This window comes from Petaurus breviceps, unplaced genomic scaffold (assembly GCF_028583685.1).
Source record: "Petaurus breviceps papuanus isolate PSGF00001 unplaced genomic scaffold, PetGlider_PUasm1.0 77, whole genome shotgun sequence".
In the NCBI taxonomy this organism is placed as follows: Eukaryota; Metazoa; Chordata; class Mammalia; order Diprotodontia; family Petauridae; genus Petaurus; species Petaurus breviceps.
In genome coordinates this window covers 8,463,558-8,478,998 of record NW_027186492.1, presented here as the reverse complement: position 1 = coordinate 8,478,998, position 15,441 = coordinate 8,463,558, and the positions used below count along the sequence as shown (strand labels likewise).

At 41.5% G+C, this 15,441-nt stretch overlaps 1 protein-coding gene across 2 annotated transcripts in view; it reads right to left on the bottom strand.

Moving 5' to 3' along the window:
- Nucleotides 1–15,441, bottom strand: part of SLC28A2 (solute carrier family 28 member 2) — a 59,980-nt gene that overhangs the window by 29,053 nt on the left and 15,486 nt on the right. Inside the window, exons 4-9 of one of the 2 annotated variants that reach the window (XM_069105947.1) lie at nucleotides 11,469–11,596; nucleotides 8,664–8,765; nucleotides 8,475–8,563; nucleotides 6,107–6,198; nucleotides 2,197–2,380; nucleotides 341–482 (exon numbers count right to left, since the gene is read on the bottom strand). In XM_069105947.1, coding sequence (XP_068962048.1) covers nucleotides 341–482; nucleotides 2,197–2,380; nucleotides 6,107–6,198; nucleotides 8,475–8,563; nucleotides 8,664–8,744 — 588 coding nt within the window. In that variant the 5' untranslated portion in view covers nucleotides 8,745–8,765; nucleotides 11,469–11,596. Of the gene's footprint in view, nucleotides 1–340; nucleotides 483–2,196; nucleotides 2,381–6,106; nucleotides 6,199–8,474; nucleotides 8,564–8,663; nucleotides 8,766–10,312; nucleotides 10,455–11,468; nucleotides 11,597–15,441 lie in introns of those variants that run through there. The other variant, XM_069105948.1, reaches the window with a different exon arrangement.

The window sequence follows — 15,441 nt, the reverse complement described above, 5'->3', positions numbered from 1 at the left end:
TAACATAGATTTTCTGGTCTATGCATCTGGCTTGTCTGATTTGTTTTCAAAATTGCTAAGCCATTTCCAAATACTTTAGCCTTGCCTGGCTCCTCCTAATCAAGAGGAACCAGACTGGATTTCATAAGGATCCCTGGCATTTCTTATCTCCCTTCTGACTTTGTTATTCTCCCCACTCCCCACCTGACAGCAACTTATTTCTTGGTTCAGCATTGGTTCTATGACCAAGAAGTCAGAGTTGACATCACTTCCATGGTAGTCACCTGATGGGTCTCTCAGTGATTAAGTAGGAGGCCATTGGGGTAGCTTCCTTAGCCTTATGTATAAACCCAAGACTTACTGCAAAGTGATGTTTGGAACAGGCAAAGAGGATGATAACAAACATACAGATTCCAGCAAAAGAAATGAGCTGCTTTGGCCTTTGAGCAGTGTCGAGGACCAGCCACAGGATGAGGCTGACCATGGCCACTGCCATCAGAACCCTAAAAAGAGAAGAAAAGACAGGATATTATTCACTGGAATAACTCAGAGATTAAAAGGTGTTACAGGTAGAGCAGTGAAGTCTTAAACAGAATTACTCTCAACAAAAACTCACTACAATGAGCAAATAAAAACCTTTTCCAGAATCCTTGTTGGTTTGACACAATTTAGAGGTTTATAAACTTCCTCACAATTATGAATAACAATTTGAAGGGGTCTGTGATTTCATTGGTATAGGGAAATCTGAGTGTGCAAACTCCCTCTATCAATGCAACCTGGTTACATGTCTGTAATTTAGAGTCTTAGAGAGTTGCCTTGGAGATGGAGAGAATAATTTGCCCATGGTCATACAAATCAGTATGTTGCACAGGCAAGACTTGAACTCAGGTCTTCTTGATTCCACGGCAATCCCCCTCCTATACTTCTTATTCCAATGGGATAACACGTGTAAAAAAAAACACTCAACAAACTTTAAAACACAAACATAAATGAAAGTTATATCATTATTATTACTATTTTTTAAAATAATAATACTAGCTGACATATATGATGCTTTCAGGTTTACAAAACCCTTGATGCACATTATCTTATTTAACCTAATGGAAAAATACTTTCTTTGCCTGTATATGCTATAGTGCCACATGTCTCAGTGACTCAGAGTGGAGTTGAAAGGATCATTGATTTAGAAGTAGAAGGGTCTTTGATATCATCTAGTCTAACCTATTCGTTTTACAGATGAGGAGTATGAGGTCAAGAGAAATGCAAGTGCCTTGCCCAGGATCACACAGGTTATAATTTCCAGGGCCAGGATTCAAACCCAGACATTCTGATTTCAAATCATTGCCCTTTCCACCGTACCACATTGTCTCCCAATGATGGATTTATGTAGATTCAGGTTAATATAAATTCCCACTGGCTCTTTATACCTGGGCTTTCCATTGAACAACTCTAAGAGAACAGGGAATATCCAAAACCAGGAGGAGTCTCAGAGTTTTGCATGTTACCCTGTGCAAAAGACCACAAATATATTGTTGGAAATGATATCCCATTCCTCACAGGCTAAGCAATAAGTCTGCTGCTAGAAATCCTAGAATTGTAAAGGGCAGCTCTGTCAGCTCTACCAATAGTCCTAGGAAGTCTGGGGATATGATGCAGGAATATGGGAGTGTCCGGGTGGCTGGAGAAGGTATGTAATTTCTAGAACAGGATGAAATCAACACAGTAAGACAGAATAATATCCCATCCAAAGCTTTTCTATTGGTCATCCAATTATTTCATTGAACTGGATTATCATTTCCCTTGTTCCTGACATGGACATCTGAATGGTGAGTCAATTGATTCCCTTCCCTTAAATATCATCATAACCTTCAGGCATGTTATACTGCATAGATGCAAGGGGCAGAGCTAAACCGAATGGCCCTAGTGACTTCAGCAATAAACTCTCATAGGGGAGAGGGAGAGAGAACAAGAGAGAGAGAGAGAGAGAGAATGAGAGAGAGAGAGACAGAAAGAGAGACAGAGACAGAGAGACAGACAGAGAGACAGACAGAGGGAAAGACAGAGAGAGAGACAGAGAGAAACAGAAACAGAGAAAAAGAGACAGAGAGACAGAGAGAGAGAGAAAGAGACAGAGATAATTTGGAGTAATGGTGGTACCTATCTCAAAGATAATAAAACTATGGGGCAATTGGTCATTGAAGCTCTCTTCCCACTCACCATTTTAGCCAAAACCACACTTGAGAATTTCCAAAGGGCTTTCCATAGATCAACAGTTTCTTCCCAAAATGCCTTTTAATGAGACTGTAAGTCAAGATGAAGAGGCCCAAACAGGTGAGGACAAACAAAGCCAGGGCTCTCTGGAAATTCAGGATACAAGCTGCCAGAAGGTAGGCAGCATAAGCTAAAGAGAAGGTAAAAAGGATAAAGGTCAGGGAGAAGACTTGTAAGGGGGCATATAGAACATCTGTGAAGAATCTGAAGGATTTGAGCAAGAAAGACTTGCAGTGAATCTCCCAAGCCCTGCCTAGCCCTTGGCATCAGAAAGCATTTGACCTAAACTGAATTCCGCACAGATCGGTCATTTTCTTTTTTTTCAAAGTGTTTTATTTCCAATCAGCAAAAATCTGCCATTTCTCCCTCTTACCTCATCCCTTGCCCCAAATGAGAAATTTAAAAAACTCATTACAAACAAGTATCAACAACCAAACTTCTGCATTGATCACGTCTAAAAGAAAAAATATATAAATACATATGTTTATGCATATATGTTTTATTCTGCACTCTAAGTTTCCTCTAGCAAGAGGTCGGTAACATATTTCATTGTAAATCCTCTGAAATCATGTTTGAACGTTACACTGATCAGAATTCTTAAATCTTTCAAAGTTGTTGGGCTTTACTGTATTATTGTTGTCATTGTATGAACTGATCTCCTGGATCTGCTCACTTCACTCTGCATCACTTCACACAAGTCTTTGTGTTTCTCTGAAACCATCCCCATCACTGGATCATTTATTCCCTAAGTGATGGACAAAGTTCAGTGACTTTCCCAGGGTCACATCACTACTAAGTAACTGAGATGGGCCTTGACCTCAACTCCAGTGCCTGTCCCCTATGACATGCTGCCTCTCAACACTGAAGGTTATCTATTTTACAGAAGAAAAACTGAGGCCCAAACAAGTTCTTCTTTTAAGCCCACCCTTCCTTGATCAAGCCTATGATTCTTTGATTTTTCTTTCTCTTTTTTCTTCTTTCTTTCAAATTTTGCTCCCTTAAGCAAATGAGGCATGATTACAACATATCATAGTAGGTCTATTTAGTAAAAACAAAAACAAAAAAACTAAAATTCTACCATCCACCAATGTAACCATAATAACAGCTAGTGTTTATATAGGATTTTGAGATTTGCAGGGACAGTTAAGTTGTGAAGTAAATAAAAGTGCTAAGCCTGGAGTCAGGAAGACCTAGGTTCAAATCTGGCCTCAGATACTTATTAGCTATATGACCCTGAGCAACTCATTTCACCCTGTTTACCTCAGTTTCCTCATATATATAATAGGCTGGAGAAGGAAATGGCAAACCACTTCAGTATCTCTGCCAAAAACACCCCAAATGGGGTCACAAAGAGTCAGATGTGACCAAAACAACTGGACAAGAACCACAAAGAGGGTAAAGGGCCTATTTGTATCAAAAATATTTGTAGCAGTTCTTTTTGTAGTGGCAAAGAATGAGAAATTGAGAAGATGCCCATCAATTAGGGAATAGCTAAACAAGTTGTGATTATATATGCTACGTATATGACTGTAATAGAACATTACTGTGCTATAACTAATGATGAGCAGGCTGATTTCAGAAACATTGGGAAAGACTCATATGAACTGATGCAAAGTGAAGTGAGCAGAACATTGTACACAGTGACAGCAATGCTACATGATGAATAAACTGTGAATGACTTAGCTGTTCTCAGCAATACATTATTCACCTCCAGAGAAAGAACTGATGGAGTCTGAATGCAGAGAGAAGCATACTATTTTTCATTTTCTGTATTTTTATTTCATAACTGGTTTTTTTCTTGGGTCTGTGTCTTAAACATGACTAATAAGATCACTTGTTTTGCATAACTGAACATGTATAACCCGTATCAAATTGCTTACCGTCTCAAGGAAGCATGATATAAGAGAGGGAGAGAAAAATGTGGAAATCAAAATTTTTTAAAATGAATGTTTATTGTCTTGACATGTAAAATATTATTGGGGATGGGACGACCTGGAGATCGAATCCTGGGCTCAGACACTCAGCACCACACCCAGAAATAACTGGCCGTGTAACCTTGAGCAAGTTACTTAACCCCGATTGCTTAAAAAAAAATATTATTGGGGAAAAAAGAGATTTGCAAAGGGATGGATGGTTACTGCTCTGGAAGAGCAGCAGAGTGGCCAAAGCTGGGTCCAGGCCCATGGCCATTTTCTCCTCCAACTCCTCCCCATCTTCTACTTCCTTCTTCCTTAATTCCCCTTCACCCAGTCCAACTTACCCTTGTCTAGGCCAACCCACCCCACAATGACTCTGAGGGACAACCAGAGGCTTGCCAGGGATTACTAGGTGGCTCATATCTCCCTGTTAAAGTTGGGGGGGGAAAGCAACTTTTTGAATAACAAAGATGCCTCCTAAATTCAAGTACCACCTAAATTATGATAATTTCACTAGTTCCATGAAAAGTAAATGAAAAATACTTTGGAAGAAGATTAGGATGAAGAAAAGGACTTTTTCCTTTTCCTAAGGGGCCATCTGGACCAAGATTGGACTTCAAAATAACAAAATTAGGCATGTATAAAATCAGGTGGAAGTAATTGGTGTCATGCAAAAAACTACTATAAAAGTAATCGAAAAGAAAGATTGGATAAGCTAGCTACAAGAATAATCAGAAAGCTTAAAAGATGATGCAATGGTCTTTAGTAACAGAGCTAAACAGTTCTAAAGACAAATGTGGTGGTGTGGATACAAAATGAAGGCCATTTTGGTTCTAGCTAACATGTAATTTTGGCTGCTGATTATCATTAACTGTTGTCCTAAAATATCAGGTTTGATTAGGTGACCAGATACCTTCAATAAAACAATTCTGGGACAATTTAAAAAAAGACTGCTCCATTATTTAATGTAATATGTATTCAATTTTCAAAAGCTTTTTACTCAAAAACGTAAAAAAAAGGCAAGTGTCCAGTTCATATTGGAGTGTTAACAAGTTTCTAATTGGTCTCCTCTCATTCAACAAAATATGCTTTTATTAGTTTATTTGAAAAACAGAAGCATCTACTTTCCCAATTCTAGGAACTTAATTTAAAGCTAGATATTTGCTAATACAATATTTATCTCTATAGCTAAACTTGGGTGATGATATTTATAATTTAACAAAATTTTCTACTCTAAACTAAAGAGATAAGGATTAATTGCATTAACATCAGCAACAGGGAGGGAGGTGAGAAGCATAAATAAAGACATGAAATGTTATATAAAAAGGATGGTAACCATTCAGTTTATGATTACAAAATGTATAATTTTCCTCATGTAAAAAAAGTTAGCTTTTGGAAATGGTTTCCGTACATTTTCTTGTTGTCATTGAAGTGTTTCAGTCATGTCTGAGTCTTCATGATCCCTTTTGGAGTTTTCATGGCAAGGATACTGGTGGGGCATATTACTTCCTTCTCCAGATCAATTTATAAATAAGGAACTACGGCAAACAGAACTAAGTGTTTTGCCCATGTATTTATGGTGAACTGTTTTCCAATATCAGTACTTTCAACTGTGACTAAAAAAATTCCAATAAACCTTAAAAAAAATTTCAGAGTACTTTATGCATTTTAATTGATTTGAGTCTCACAACAGCCCTGAGAATTGTAGGGGATATTATCCCCATAAGCAGACACTGACCAGTTAAAGTCACTGGCCCAGGATCACACAGCTACTAAGTTTCCAAGGAGAATTTTAAATCAGGTCTTCTTGACTCTAGGCCCAGCACTCTGTCCACTATACCACTTAGCAGGGTATTTTATAGTGATACAGCACCAATTCCACAGTGATTTAATCTCTCACTTCTCAGATCTGAAGAAAAACTGCACTCATAATGTCTCACCTGTACACAGGAGGCCCAACAGGATTTGCCGGAACAACTGGGCATGAGCTGTGTAGAACTGTCTTGCCTTGGAGAAAGGGTGCTGGCTCTCCCTTATTGAAGACCAAATAGCAAGAAGTCAGAATCACCTCAGCTCCTTCTCACCAGCTCCTACACTCCCAACCAAGGAGGGACACCTTGGTTCCAAGTAGAACTTGTCTTGGTTCAAAGGAAGCACCCAGAAGGTGATGGTATTCAGCATGAAGTAAACAAACACTGGTCATGTCAAATCTACCCTTTCTGGGCCCCAAATCACAGCAAACCCAATCCCACTCTCGACCAGAAGTATCCCTGATTATCTCACATGCTTCAGAAAAAGGAATAGCTTTTTCCTGCCTCTTTCAAAGAAGGTTTTCACTCATTGCTGTCCCCTAAGGTCACTGAATGCAAAGTAAATATATTCTGGAGTGGGGAAAGGTGATGGTCTCCTAAATATCCCTTCTGGACTCTCTTCTCCTCAGAGATATGGCCCTGAACAGTCCATCAGAAATGTGTTTACAGACTATAAAGTCCAGTTGGGGGGGCGGGCTTCCCTAATTGGCTGGGTTGTAAGGAGCATGAGGGCTTCAAGACCCTGCCTCCTCATTAGTCTTTGATATCTCTGAGTTTCCTTTAGACCTGCAGCCCAAAAAGCAGACCTCCTTGTTTATCTGAGCTCAATTGCTCCCTCTTTGAGGATGATGGCTTTTCCAGGGACAGTTTTTGTTGTGGAGAATAGGAGGGTATCATTTACTTTCTCAGTGTACCTGGGGAAATAAGACTGCAGGAGCTGAGGGGGAAGGGGATGCATGCAAAGAGATAGGAATCACAGGATCATACAAATAGAACTAAAAGGGACATTAAAAGCTCCCTAATTTTACATTGAATAAACACATTAAATGACTTAACTTGGACTTGGACTATGTATAAGGTGATACAGGGAAGCATCAGAGCTGGAATTTGAACCTAGATCCTCATTCCACTATAAAAAACTGCCTTTGAATGGGGGTAAAACCAAAGGTTCCAGAGAGAAAAAGAGAGGGTGAGTCAGTTAATAAATATTTATCAGTCACCCCTATATGACAGGCACTGTGTGAAGTGCTGGAGATGTAGAAAGAGGCAAAAGAGAGTCCTTATTATCAAAAAACAAACAATCTAATGGATGGACAGACAGGCAAGAGACAGAGTGAGAGGCAATGCTAGAGAAAGAAAAAGCAATAGAAAGGAGAGACAGACATGGGAGACAGAGAAACAGAAGAGAGTAATGGAGAAACAGAAAGAAGAACAGAGAGGAGAGGAGAGAGGGAGACAGAGAAACCGAGAGAGAGAGAGAGAGAGAGAGAGATAGAGAGAGAGAGAGAGAGAGAGAGAGAGAGAGAGAGAGAGAGAGAGAGAGAGAGAGATAATCTAGCATTTGTGGTGAATGAATAAAGGACCATTCAGGAAACTGGAGTCCAGAGGATTATACTAGAATCTAGACAGGGGAAGTGAGCCTCTGGGCAGAATAAAGGTATGCCTTGAAGGGTTATGGATGAAAACAGTAAATACTTGGGATAGCTGGGAAAAATGGTACCTGCTAAGAGAACACATGTGGGGTTCTAGATCTGCCCTCCCACACATTAATGGTGAATGGTCATTGTTCACATTTGGTCTCTCATCCTTTATCTGAGGTACCTTCCAGCTCATTCCCCCCTTACTATCATCTCATCAGATTTCTATGGACTCATTACACATTATCAATGTTCTTTCTAAAAGGCAATGAGCAGAACTGAGCTCAGTAGCCCTCGCTGTGCTCTGACCAGGACAGAGTGAAATGTGGTTCCCATTTACCTTGGTCTGGACACTCTCTATTGTTTCCTGCATCACACTGCTGACTCATACTGAACCTGTGGGCCACTACAACTCCCAGAATCTCCAGTTTTCCACAAACTTATCTCACCAAACCTACCCTCTATGCTTTACTTGTCAACAGTCTATCAATTATCACCTACTATTTGCCAGGCACTTTGCTGAGTGCTAGGGATACAAAAGAAAGTCAAAAGACAGTCTCTGTTCTCAAGGAGCTCACAGTTAAATAGAGACAAGTCACAACCAGTATGAACAAACTATATGCAGGTTAAATGGTGGAGAGTCTCATAAGGAAAGTCTCATAGCACTAAAATGAAGGCAGACCTGAAAAGGCTCCTTGCAGAAGGATGGACTTTAGCTGGGAAGGAAGCCAGGGAAGGTGGGGATAAGGAGTGAGAGAGCTCCAGATATGGGAGGTAGCCAGTGAAAACTACACACATAGTGGTTTTTTCTGAATTCTTGTAGGACTTCACACTCATCCCCATGAAGTTGCATACTGCACCTTTGGAAAGGGGAAAGCTCTGCTCCATTCCCCAAGCTGATGCCTGTATCTTCACTCCTTGTTTTCTCTAGAACGTCTGCTTCTTCCCCCTTCAAACATGCACAAAGTGCGTGTAAGTCACAGGAAGAGTTATGGTTTAGATACGATGTTGAGGCCAGCACATATTTCTATATAAGAAGAAACAATTACCACGATATCGAGTCCCTGGTTATCCATATAGCTCTCTCGTGGAGACAGCGAAATAGATTCTTTCTCTTTTTCTTTCTCCATCTTTGTTATTTTTTTTTCAGTCTAAAAAATAAAAATACAACACTAAAGATTGAGTTGAACAACATAATGTGGAGATGGAAACTTTCTCTGAATTAGGGCCACACACCCATCAAGTCAAGTCAAGAAGCATTTATTAAGCACCCACTATGAGCCAGGCACAGTGCTAAGCACTGGAGTTCCAAAGAGAGGCAAAAAAATCAGGCTGTCAAGAAACTCCCCGTTTAGTGGGAGAGAAACATGCAAAATACAACATCCAAACAACATGTATATAGGATAAATTGGAGATAATCACACAGAGCTAGAGGGCTAGCATTTATATAGCATTTTAACTTGGAAAAATGTTTTACACATTTCTCATATTATCCTCACGAGCAGCCTGGGAGGTGGGTAATATTAGTATCTCAGGTTTACAAATGAGAAGTCAGAGCCAAAGAGGTTAAGTGACTTGCTAAGGGTCACATAGCTACCTGCGACCAGATGTGAACTTAGTTCTTCATGACTCCACATATAACACTCTGTGCTCTAAGCTACCTATTTGCCTAAAGAGGGAAGGAACTAGGAAGAAGCTGAAATATCAGCTAGGACTTGAAGTCAGGCAAGGAATGCAGGAGACAGAGGATGAGGAGGAAGTGGATCCCAGGTATGGGGGACAGCCAGTGAAAATGCCTCCAGTTGGGAGATGAGAATCTTGTTGGAATGGTAAGGACACCAGTGTCACTGGATCACAAAGTACAGGAAGACGAGGACGCAGGAATGGGGGGTAAGAAGGCAAGAAAGGAATGTTAGGGGAAATAGGAGAGGCACAGAAAGCCAGGGGACAGTAACTGAGAAAAGTGAGTGAATGAAGTCAAGGGATTAAGGAAATCAAGGGACTGAAATGGTTAAGGGAATGAGGGAACAAAAATGCCAAGAAGGCATAACAGTTTGCTATTCATATGATAAAATCTATCATATGTGCCTATTTAGAGTAGCACAAACAAGCATGCATGATGAATCAATCAAATTATGCAATGAGTATGAATTCTTGTTTTATACGGTTTCCCTCTTTCAGTGTGAACTAAAGGGTATGTGCAAGTATGTTAGTGTGAAAGATATGAAGTTGAGTAAAAGTCAAATTTGGGAAGACTTCCAAGGTTGAAGTAGATATCCTGAGGATGACAGTATAATATTGGCTGATTGTTCATTTCTGCTTGAGATCCTTTCTCATACAACAGGTATGAGGCAGCTCTCTTTGTCTTAGGGTTTGGAATCTATTTATCCTTCAAGAGCAACCAAGCCATCCTACCATATCTAAAGAAAGCTTTGTGGTAAATCACTGTGGGACACTATGTAAAAAGATGCATGTAAATGTCCACCTTAGTTCTATAAACCACCTCAGATTTGAAAAAATCCATGAATCGACAACAAAAGCAAGGGTTGGTAACTTAGAAATCACTTTAGATTTTTAAAAGACATGAAGAGACAGCAGAAGCAAGGATAGGCATCAGGAACACATTGCAAAAAATGAGGTTCACCTGAACAGTAATAGAATTAACTGAATTTAATCATCAATTAGGACTCTTGCTTACCCTGAGTTTCTGCTGGATGTCCTGGACACCCTAGGGAAAGTAGTGGGAAAACGCTTCTGAGGAAGTGAGTATGAACTTGCATCTGAGGACTCAGCATACAAAAGGGGTGGGATCAGAATGTCATGTGGCTCTTGGGAGGAGAATCCATAGGAAGTGAGTATGGGGGAAAAGTAAAGAATGGATTTGTAACTCTGCCTCTGCTATTGAGTCACTCCTGTGATAACCTAAATCAGCTTCCTCATATGTAAAATTAAGGGGTTGGCATCATTCCAGAGGACCAACAATGAAGCATACCACCCACCTCCTGTCAGAGCGATGAAGGATTCAAGATGCAGAATGAGAAATGCATTTTTGAACTTGGCCAATGTGGGTATTTTTCTTATTACCTATTCATATGACTTCTGTTTTGTTTTCTTTTGTTGGGATGGGGAGTTGGGAAGGGTATAGAATAAATATTTGTTCAAAAAAAAGAAAGTAAAAAAAAAAATAAAACACTAAAGTGATACAATGAAAAATCAAAAAATCCCCAAGAAAACTACAATCAAAATTAGAGTATTGCACCCAAGGGGCTCACAATGAAAAACAGGAGAACAACTGAGATTCAAGACAACAACTGAGTCTGGAGACACTAATGACAAACTTTAACAGCTTCACAACTTTGTCCAAGGTTAGTCCTGTCTACTATGAATGGACAAACCAAATAGTTGACCCCTCTTTTTCTCTTGCCTGGTGTCTTCAAGCCAGGATGACAGTTAAGTTGGGTACCTTGTCTGGCACTGTGGGATGTACTGGGGTATAATAAATAAAACAAAACATAAGTCATTGTTCAGAAGTGGCATGTGATATCTTTGGAGAAAAAAATACAAACTCTTTATGAGATAGTTAAAAGAGAAAGCAATACTGCACAGTACTATGTCTAAAGGACTCAGGGAAACAATGGGGTTACAAAAATTACAATTGTAGAAGTTCAGATGGAGGATACTTGAATGTGAGTAAGAGTAACTGCCTTTAGGTATCTCCACTGGATGACTGGGTGTCACCTCAAAATGATCCTGGCGTCCTTCCTGACATTGCTCTCCTTTCTCTCTTTTTGATTATTATCCCTGCTTTTTCTCCCTTTCCTCATTCCCCTTTAGAAGTCTACATACATCCATACCTTGTAGTTCCTGGCCTGGAGTGGGTAGAGAAAAAATGGGCAACTCCTGATGTCCAGACAAGATGAATAATGTCAAATGGGTGTGCCATTCCTGTCCTTGCCAGTCTCATTTCTTGCACCAATTTCCCCTAAAAAGTTTATTATGAAATAAACTTTACTTTCCTTGAACACACAAAAATTGTGAAAGAAAGGAAGTAACTTCAACCACTTCTCAGTAAAACTCGCTGTGGGCAGTTTTTGCATAGGTTGAGTCTATAAGCAGGAGAGACTGCTCTCAAATTACCAGCTCCACCCTCCTAGGGGTGGATCCAAAATCCAAATTTGGATTTCCTCTCCCAGGTCATTCCTCACCTTAGGAAGAACTAGCCAGTACCCAGCCTGCTATTCAGAACTCTTGCAACCCCTGGGTAAACACTCAAACCCCTCACTCCACTCCTCCCTCCTCCATCCCCACTCCCCAATAAAAACCTTATGCCTTGCCTCTGTCCCCACCACAGGGGAAGTCCAAAGGTCACTTTCTCAGCTTCAAAATCTATTTACTTGGGAGTAAATGCTTCTCTTTCAAGTGCTTTCCTCTGTATCAACACATCATAGATTGAGAGCTGGGAGTCTAACCTGCTCATTTTAATAATGAGAAAATTGAGTCACACAGATATTAAGAAACAGAGGCGAGAATATAATCTGGGAGTTCTGGTTCCTACATCTATGGTGAGTTAGCAGAGAATGTTGACCAGAGTGCTTCAGTCCAGATGAGAATATAATCAGGTCAAGTATCAACTTAGTTTATTAAAAAAGATTTCAGGGACAGCTAGGTGGTATAGTGAGTACAGGACCGGCCCTGGAGTCAGAAGGACCCGAGTTCAAATTTGACCTCAGCCAATTGACACACTTATTAGCCCTGTGACTTTGGGCAAGTCATTTAACCCCAATTGCCCTACAAAAAATCAAAAATTAATAATAATGCTAACAAAAAATGAATAAATAAAATAAAATAATAATAACTCCCTGTAGCAGACAGGGAGTTTAATTGTTTTGAAAAATAGGCAACAGGCCTGGGGTCAAGTCCTAAGGACTGGTTTAGGACTCCCAAAGCCTGTGCTCTCCTTTCATCAACATACAGAGTGAAAAGTTTTCCTATATTAGGTAGAGCTAATGCTGAAGAGGAGGTCAATTTAGTTTACAAAGCTCAAAAGCCTTAGCCTGCTCAGGGACCTACTCTAGAGGAAGTGAGTCAGGGTCCTGAATAGTAATTAATGGTTGCAGTCCCTCCCAGACCTCGAGTTTAATTGGATACTGATGCTGAAGGGGGAACACTTTAGGGTCTCTGAGGAGAACTTTGACTGAGGTGGCAGAAGTAGCTCCCCCAGGAATTCCCTGATCCCAAACAACTGGCTCAACTGTCTCTCATACTTCCAGGGCAGCATGGAGAGGTCTGGTGAACAGAAGGAAAAAGTAGAGGGGAAGTTTAACTAGAAAAAATTAGCTCCCTAATTTTGCTATCAGGCCCCTTCCCAACAAGGAAGCAGGGCAAGAGGAAAGCATAAGGAAGGAGTGTTCAAACAACAGATCCTCAAGTAGGCAGGGGAGTGGGTATGTTTCAAGACATTCATTAATTTTCCCTTCAATGCCCAGGACCTGATGTGTGGAGAGACGCATAAGACCAGAGTAACTAGTTAAAACAGAGAACATAGCCATGGCAAAGTGGGTAACCTTACTTTCAATCTTGATTTTTGTCTAGGGCTCAACAAGAGAGGTGGGGAAAGTGGGAATGCTGCCAAACCCCGGGGATCCCCTGTCATTCCCAGTCTTGAGAAGACTAGAAGACAGGCTACTGGGGGGAGGGTTCACCACTTTTCCAACTTTGGGGGAAAATCCTTCTTCCAAGGTCCCTCCTGGTCACATGTTGGGCACCATACTGAAGAAAAAGCTGAGGGCTCCCAGGACTGGGTGGGAGGAGTCCTGGAAGGGCACTTCTTGGACCAGTGACCCTCCTTGTGGCATCAGAAACAAATTTCCTCACTACCCAAGTCACAGGGCTTCCTCCAAGGGGGTGCCCTGGGGGGGCACTTTTTCTTGGGTCTTTTCCTGGCCATGGCAGCATCCAAAAATTGAGCATATTCTCTGTCTCTAGCCCTTTCCCTAAGTTCTCTCTCCTGTATTGACTAAGTCTGTGTTGTTGAAAACTCCAAAGGCCATCTCCAGTAATTGTGCCTGAAGTTTTTGGGGTCCCATTGTCAATTTCTGCAGTTTCCTCCTAATATCTGGGACAGACTGATAAATGAAATATATGCCATGGATTGCTGGCCCTTCTATAGAATCAGAATCTAAATTCATATACTTCTTTTTTTTTTAAGCAATTGGGGTTAAGTAACTTGCTCAAGGTTACACAACCAGTTATTTCTGGGTGTGGTGCTAAGTATCTTAGCCCAGATTTGATCCCCAGGTCATCCCGACACTGGAGCTGGTGCTCTTATACACTGAGCCACCTGGCCACCCCTAAGCAATTGGGGTTAAATAACTTGCTCAAAGTTACATGGCCAGGTGTTTCTGGGTGGGTGCTAAGTGTCTGAGCCTGGATTCAATCCCCAGGCCATCCCAACACTGGAGCTGGTGCTCTTGCTGGCTGTGTTACCTGACCACCACTCATATACTTCTTAATAGCTTCTACCAGCAAGTCTTGGAAAAGAGCAGGGTTTTCCTCTTCTCTCTGAGCAATTTCTCTAAATCTTCGAAAATGTATTTGTTTTCAAAATGTAGTTCTTAGGTTTTCTAAGAGGCAAAGTACCATCTGGTCTCTCTTTCCCCTATCCTCACTCTTCTCGTAATCCCATTTCAGATCACTAGTGGGAATAGCAGCTATTCCGGGGGGGGGGTATTTTGTAGACTCATAATAGCCAAATGATCCCCAAATTTTGGGAATTGTTCCCAAATTCTCCTCTTTTCCTCAATGGTACAACAGCTGGAGAAGAGGATATGCAAATCACCCCCACGAAAGCTGGAAGTGTAGGGCCATGTCCCTAAAACCCTCAGTAAACTTAGTGGGGTCTTCTGGGTATTGGCCCTCTTTCTCTTTAACTTGAATGAGATAAGAAATGGAGAATGGAACATGCCCTCTAACTGTCTCACTAGATGACTGCAGGCACTTCCCTCAGAGGAAAAAGGCCTGAAGGCCCTGTGGGGACAGGGACTTGGGGAGAGAGATAGGAAGTCCCACTTCTTATGAGGGAGGGTCCAGGGAGTATTGACTGAATTGCACCAGACTACAAGGTCCTGGGGATCCTGCTGGCAAAGGAAAAGGTCAGCTGGTACCTGAGGTTGGGGAGGAGTCAGAGGTGGAGATATCCCAGAGACTGCCTTGGGGGACAGGCCTGAGGCTGATGTCTGAGTGGGAGTCACCTCAGAGGGAGGGTCCATGGGGGGGAGATGCTGCAGGGACAGCCTGGGACAGTGGGGGAGGATGAGAACATGAGTAGAGGTCTCCTCAGGAGGAGGAAACAGTTGCGGACATGCAGGACAGGAGATGTGGAAGGTGAATGAGGTCTGAAACAAGGGAGGTTGGGCTAGAGGAAAAAGGGAAGGGAAACAAAGGGGAAAAGAAAAAACCAAGGCTGGCCAGGGAGGGGGTGACATGGGAAAGAAGAAGGGGGCTAACGGGGTTAGGGAGCAGCAGAAGGGGCTGGGGATAGGAGCTTGGAGGGTGGTGAAACAGAGGCAAAGAAGAGGAAGGGGCAGAAGCCCTGGGAGCCACAAGAAGGGGATGGCTTAATTGGCCCCCACTGCCACTTTGTGGGGCAGCTCTAGCTATGAACATCTTACAATCTTTTCTGAGAATGGGGCTCTGAGAGAGCTCAATAAAGACCATCATGTATGGTATTACTACTGATTTTCCTTTGCAGTGACAGTATAATTCTAAACGCAAGAGAGTATCATATTGTAAAGTCTCAAAAATGTGCCATGCTTCCTGGTCCTCCAG